This window comes from Antrostomus carolinensis, unplaced genomic scaffold (assembly GCF_000700745.2).
Source record: "Antrostomus carolinensis isolate BGI_N321 unplaced genomic scaffold, ASM70074v2 scaffold43698, whole genome shotgun sequence".
Taxonomy (NCBI): Eukaryota; Metazoa; Chordata; class Aves; order Caprimulgiformes; family Caprimulgidae; genus Antrostomus; species Antrostomus carolinensis.
In genome coordinates this window covers 2,947-9,944 of record NW_010335823.1, presented here as the reverse complement: position 1 = coordinate 9,944, position 6,998 = coordinate 2,947, and the positions used below count along the sequence as shown (strand labels likewise).

At 41.8% G+C, this 6,998-nt stretch overlaps 1 protein-coding gene across 1 annotated transcript in view; it reads right to left on the bottom strand.

Moving 5' to 3' along the window:
• Window positions 1–313: 313 nt before the first annotated feature.
• The window catches only part of WBP11 (WW domain binding protein 11), a gene marked incomplete at its 5' end in the record, with an annotated part of 9,295 nt that continues 2,610 nt past the window's right edge, over window positions 314–6,998 (bottom strand). The window contains 6 exons of the mRNA XM_010174662.1: window positions 314–1,276; window positions 1,961–2,143; window positions 3,507–3,836; window positions 4,679–4,780; window positions 5,354–5,548; window positions 6,272–6,471. Coding sequence (XP_010172964.1) covers window positions 843–1,276; window positions 1,961–2,143; window positions 3,507–3,836; window positions 4,679–4,780; window positions 5,354–5,548; window positions 6,272–6,471 — 1,444 coding nt within the window. The remainder of the gene's footprint in view (window positions 1,277–1,960; window positions 2,144–3,506; window positions 3,837–4,678; window positions 4,781–5,353; window positions 5,549–6,271; window positions 6,472–6,998) is intronic.

The following is a 6,998-nucleotide window of genomic DNA, read 5'->3' as shown; positions in this document are numbered from 1 at the left end:
AGAATATAGCAGAACTTTAGTTAAAAAAACCCACTATATATTATTTATAATGTAGCTATGCTTTTCTTTTCCGAGGTTCACAATGCCTTTGTCTTCTCCCAGGACCAGTAAAGAACCTCTCCCCTTTCCATCTACATGCTAGTTTTAGACAAACCACAAGGAAATCAGTATATTGATACACTGAATGTTTATTGTCTCTCACAAGACAAAATGAAGTTTCCCTGCTGATGAAAACCCATCAATATGACCATAAAGGGGACAGGGTACAGAATTCCAGTGTACAGTATATGCAACAAATTACCTCCCTGACTACCCTAGAAGAAAGATGACTCATCAATCTCACTGCAACTAAAAAACAGGATTATAAAATATTTACAGAAAAGAACAGTACAGAAAATAAAAACTGGGCAACCATATGTGTATGAAATGCTAACACGTTTCTGGCTCCTTGAAAACCTGTTCCACTACCCTCACCAGAGCATTCAGGATGTGCAAGGATTCAGGCAGAGCATAGTCACCCCCCACTACCACACCCTCCTCCCCAGAGTACCGTTACCTCCCTCCAATGAAGAGGAAGAACTCAAGGGAAGCAGCATTGCCTTCTTGACTGCAATTGCCTTCCACCAAGTAGACATGCTAACTCTGAAAGGAGGGCCCCAGCCACACCTCATCTGCAGGGGTCTCTACTCAGAGCATACTGGCAAGTTAACCTGTGGGTAGGGAACTATTCCCTGTCACTTGAGCCCTTTTGTTGCTGGCAGGAGGACCCTTCCTTCTCTTCCCTCCATGGTGGTCTAGTCTGTGTTCAGAGGGTCAGGAAAGCTGACTAGGACTATGACAGGTCACAGGAGACCTTCCATTTCCTTCATGAAGGCTTCATACACATCATCCTTTGTCTGTACAGAGATAGGGGCAGATGATCCAGCCTTAGGGGCAGCTTTGGTTAACGGGAGAGCAGGCTCATCATCCTGTTTTCTCTGGGAGGCAGCCGAAGCCCCTTTATTCTCCCGGCGCACTCGCAAGGCAGTGGGCACAAAGCGAGTGATCTCTGCCTTGGGGTTAGTGATCTGCGGCTTGGCGCTGATCGTGGCCGTAGCTTTTTTCTCAATGGTGGCCGCACTGGTGTCATCCGCCTTGGGGCGCTGAATCAAGCTGGGTGGGGCACTCAGTACCCCAGGATTTGGAATGGGAGCTGGTGGGAAGAGCCCAGGTGGGGCAGGTCCTAATGGAGGCACCAGAGGTGGCCGTAACATGCCTGGGCGAGGAGGAGGAATACCTGCAAGAAGAACAGAAAGTATGATCTGACTCCCCACCTGGGAATCTTAAAAGCCACAGAGGAAAAACAAACCAAAACAAAAAGACAAAACAAAAAAACCCCACCAACCAAGATGCAGTAGCACTGGCTTTAAAAAAAAACAGTTGTCAAACGTGCACCAAATGCTGTGTTGAAAATGCTGCTGATCCTCAGACTTTTAAAGCTATGGGAGCCTGTGTATTGCTCCCTTTCAAATTAAGTTGCTTGGTGATCCATCCCACTGGAATTTCAGAGTCATCAGAAATGTATGGTCATGCAAAAAAAAAAAAAAAAAACCCAAAAAAACCAAACAAACAAACAAAAAAAAAACCACAACCAAACAAACAAAAACCACCAAAAACCTCTCTCCAGCCCATTAAGTGGAGCACCATTAGAGCACCCTGGGGTTATTCAGAAACAGTCCAGCAGAAGTCTGAACTCTGAAATTCCCTTTCTGAGAAGGGATTTCTTGCTACCAAACTACACACAGCAGTATGGTATTACTTGTTGTTATTACATAGAAAAGGATACAGCACAATGCAGCCACACAGATAGGAGCAAAGGCAAACTGGTAAATGCTTATACTCCCTGGCTTGGTCACCAGAGCAAAAACTGGGAAAATAAAGCAGGGAGAGACTTGGTGCTGAAGCAAACAAAATACACTACCTGGTGGTGCAGGAGGGGGCAGACGAGGAGGAGGCCCACGTGGAGGAGGACCTGGGGGCAGACCTGGTGGGGGGCCAGGAGGAGGGCCTGGTGGTCGCCCAGGTGGAGGGCCCGGTGGTAGAAGTCGAGGTAGAGGCCCACGCAGTCCTGGTAAGCCAGGAGGTCTCAAGAATGGAGGAGCTCCTGAAAGCACGCACACAAATGAAGAGAACTTTAGTTCATGGTTAAGAAAACCCAAAACAATCCCATCAGCTGATACTAAAGATTCTTAACAGGAAATTCAAAGCTGTTCTAATGCTATACAGCTGCCAGATTAAACAGATCTTATTAAAAAAAAAAAATCTCTAAAAGAGGTAGTAGATTTTAGACTTAGAGGAAAGTTTCTTCATAGTAGTCAAACATCTCTCTCACCTGTAAAAAGGACCCTTCCCCATGTAATGAAACCATAGCATAGAACAGCTACTGAGCTGAGGTTGTTAGAATTTAAACAGCTACAAGTGAAAGCATTTTTCACTCTGGCATTTCATTGTCCTTCTGGCCTGAGAAGTAGTAAGTAGTTTTGCTCTATTGAAAGCAATTGTTTTGAGGTTTGAGGTTCCCCTTTGAACAAATAAAACTGTGGGGAAAACACTGGAAAGAATTTTGCTCTCCTCCTGCTCCTCTTGGGGGGAGGGGGGGAAATCACATTGTTAATGTACACGAATAGAAGAGAATACACTAAAATCGCAGTATATACTGCTCTTCGGTGTAGCCCAACTATTGATCTTTGCAATGTAAGTGTAAGAACTCAAGAGATAGATTTATATGCTTTTTGAAATTACAAACCAGCTTATTACTGTTATCCAGTTCAGCTATATGGTAATCCCACTAACTTACAGAAAATAAACTGCTGTCTTCCTCTAAATCAAAAAAACTCAAGTATTTGCCCTCAAAAAAAACACACTATAAAAAAATATTATTGATTGGCCCCACAGTTAGTAGTCTCCAGGTAGTCTAATAGTGACATAAATTCAAATTTAGCACTTGTTTCATCTGGGTGTAGTTTTCTTCCCTAACAAGACTGAAATACACTCAGGTGGCAGAACAGAAGCCTTTACTTCACAGCTTGTTTTAAAAAAATAAAAATAAAAAGACAAAAAACCCCCATCAAAGCCTATAATTAGGCAGTGGCTCCCAAATCTCTTTAGCACGTCTTGTTCAGGGTAGGGAGTGAGGGGAAAAAACACAAGGCAGGTGGGTGGAAATCACACTGGAATGCACTTCATGCTCCAGCACTGGCTCCACTGCTGCCTGTCAGTGTCAGTGCTAACAAACAAGCCAATACCCACCAGGCTGACTACAGCTACAGGAGCCTGATGCCTCAAAAGCATGGTACAGCAGCGATAGACTGACCACAGAAGAGACCACACAGGTCTCAGCAACTCCCACACTGGGCTCTTGTATCTCATCTGCAACACATTCTGCAGCTCCAAAACTCCCAAACTGATACACTGTCTGTAGTACTGAGCGTCTGCATCCTTCAAACCAGAGTCAATCAAGCATTCACCTGGTGGAGGGCCAGGAGGAAGGCCAGTAGGTGGGCCCGGGGGCCTTAGTGGAGGGGCTGGAGGTGGTCCTAGTGGAGGTGGTCCAGGCATAGGAGGTGCCTGTATCTGAGTTGGAGGAACAGGCTGTGGAGGCGGCTGCTGCTGTTGTGTCTGGGAGGTTGCAGTAGATGACCCAGTCTCCGCAAGAGCTTCCTCACTGAGCTGCTGTTGTTGCTGTTGCTGTTGTTGTTGTTGTTGTGATGTCTCTTCAGGCTCTGAGTCCTCTTCCTCCTCCTCCTCTTCTTCTGAATATTCCTCCACTTCTCTCCCTTCTTCTGGAATTTCCTGACCTGCAAAAGGAGACATTCTTATAAAATCAGTCCACAGGTAATATCTTTGTGAGCATCATAGAAAATTGAGCACACAAAATAAAAAGAAGAAAGATAAACCTTGCTTCAAAGGAAAGAAAATTGACCTCATTTTATTGTTAAACAGAAAATAAAAATTTAAAAAATTAAAAAACAAAAATCACATTTCTAGATAGAGCTCTGCCACCAAGAGTTACATGTTCCTGTGGGAGCTGAAACTTCTACTACCAATCTGAACTGCAGCTATTTGATCTATGGTTTATGGGAGTTTGCGGGGAGGAACAGAAACATGACCTCAAAATAAACATAATCCCCACATCCAGTAAACTCAAGCACCTTTGAAAGACACTGGGGTGTCTTTCTAAAACAAACAAAGAAACATACATACATCTTCACTACTGGTTAACTTATTTCTGCAAAACAATATTTTTAGGGAGTAAAAATCCTTACAGGTTACAGGCTGATCCCATACACAATCTCACTCTTTCATTTTCACCAAGAGGTTCATATTTTGTTTGAGCAATTATTTAAAAGCAAGATAAAATTTAGAAGAAACAATCCAAATATATCAAGAACACCCTGTAAGTTGCTACTGTAACTTCAACTCTGCTATGCAAAACACACATATTACTAGGCTAAAAATAATTTAAAGAAAATCCCAACAAATACATAACCACAGCTTATACTCTTAGCAGATCTTGTATTATGACAGCAAAATATTTAGTCTATAAAATAAAAGCTGTGCAAGCAAAGTAAACTTACCAGAAAAACTTTAACTGGAAACCTAATGGCATATCTCCACTTAATACATCCCTCTCACTCACCTGCCATTCGTAACATCATGGCCTGGAGTGGAGTCAGTTCTTTCATGTTCTTCTTCTTTTTTCGTGACTTCCCAGGCATGTCTGCAAACCGTACGCTATGAACTGGGGGAAGCAAAGCGTGGGCAAGGGTGGTAGGAGGTGGGAAGAAAATAATAAAAAATTAGATTTAAGTCTTCTACCTGGTATGGACAATCATTCTAATATAATGATGCCCCTTACATAGGGGTTAACATTGGTGTTACTGATTATTTTAAGTTTTGCTAACCTAACTCTCACTTGGTCTCCCCTAAGCAATAAAAAAATAATATTATCCAAAAGCACTAGTAGGAAATTTAGTTGTTCACTGAAAAGTGAGCATATTTTACACTGAGGCTCAATTTTTGTAGGATACCCTGCCAATTCAATGCTTCAGGTGAGAAATGGCTTGTGACCTTACTAAGCTAACTCAACTGTTAAGAAAGTAGGTCCATCCAAAAAGATGCCTCACCTCCAGGTAGTCTTCTTCTGATCCATTTACTAATAAAAACCCTTGAGCCAGAATTTAGGTGAGATAGAACAGAGTTAGCTGGTGAAACAAATTACTTTTTCCCCCAGTCAGGAAAAAGGACACCAACTCCATTAAGTAGTGTTTCTCTTTTGAAAAATCAAATCCTAATCTATAACTTCCCGTCATACCTGATTTCTTTTCTTCTCCACCTTCCCTCTCCTTGTCATTATCACGATGCAGGAAGTCCTCGCCTTCACTGTCTGCATCTGACCTGTCACTGTCACTATCATCACTACTCTCATCATGCTTGTCTTGATCCATATCCTCAGGATAACCTTCATCTTCACTGGTACTGGACATATCGTCATCATGCCCTCGCTGTCCTGCAAGAAGCAAAGTATTAGGAAATGCATTAAACTCCAAATACACTGGTGTGAAAGACAGAATATTTTGTATGCCTTTAGTTAGAAAAATCCCCCTAGCAACAGCATGGACATACTATCAACCCTTTACTGTTAAATACATATTCTTAAAGAATAGCTTGGACAGTTTATTTGTAACATTTCCTATTAACGAGCTGGTTAATTTGCACAGCAAACAAGTGAAGGCAATTCCTACCTGCAACTCATTAGCTCATTTCTATTCAGCTATCGCCCACCACTGAAATACTTCCATGCTTTCTGGTATGCAATAAAGCTCATCTACTCATTCACAAAAGTCTCCAGAGACGATAGAGTGCAAAATGGAGGACCTAGGTTCCCCTAGGGTTTTTTTAAAGGGTTAATATGTACGTTTCAGTACTGTTAAGACTACATGGGAAAATATCCAATCTGTGAAACCTTATTAGAAAAAAGTAAGTATCTGAAAGTTATAATTAGAAGTTTCAACATTTAAAAATATAGCTGATAACAAAATTGCAGATATTATGAAATATACCAGAATCAACTCAGAGGTGCAATCACTTAAGAAAAGTCCTTCAAGTAGTATTAACGCCCATATTACCCAGAGAATACCTTGTTTAGAGCACACCACATTAACGGCAGTACTATTCACAGCAAAACAAAGAAGTCAAAGAAAACCACAGACAGTAATAGGAAAGTCCTCACCTGCTTCAGAACTGTAAGAAATCTCCTCTTCTCGCCTTCGAGGAGCCATCTCCAAGGTGAAACCCACTTTACGGCCATACATCTGTAGGACCTGAGGTGGGGGCGGCCCTGGAGGAGGTCCAGGGGGCTTCCTGCCTGGAGGTAAACGTGGAACACCAAGCCCAGGAGGAGGAAGTACAGAAATGGACCGAACTGGTGGTCTGGAAATAAGAAAGGAAATTAGAAACATAGGAACACAAACAAATGAAAGTAAACATACACTTAATACAACTCTTTAGCCTTCTCTCATCATTGTTTACCCAGCAGCCTTCTAAAAAGAAAGGTAAATATTTATAAAGGATATTTTTGTGCCAAGGAGTTTACAACCTCATACAAAGACACAATTGGTGAAGATCAGACAGAAGCAAGCTTCTCAGAAGGCAAATGAAGATTAGAGGAGAAAAAAAAATAAAACCAAAAAACCCCCCGACTATCAAATCCTACCACACAAGCAGAATGAAGTAACCACAAATTTGGTGAAAACAGAAGGTTATTCAGAAAGAAACACATAGAACTAGCACTAGAACAAGAAAACAGTTAAATAAGTACACAAGGAGCTTAAACTGAATATACCAGCAAGACACAAGAAAACATATATGGCAATTTAAGGGGCATTTAACTTCAAAGTGGCAGGGCTTTAATTTTACTGATATGGAGAAAGACAAATGCTAGAAGACATAATGTGTTA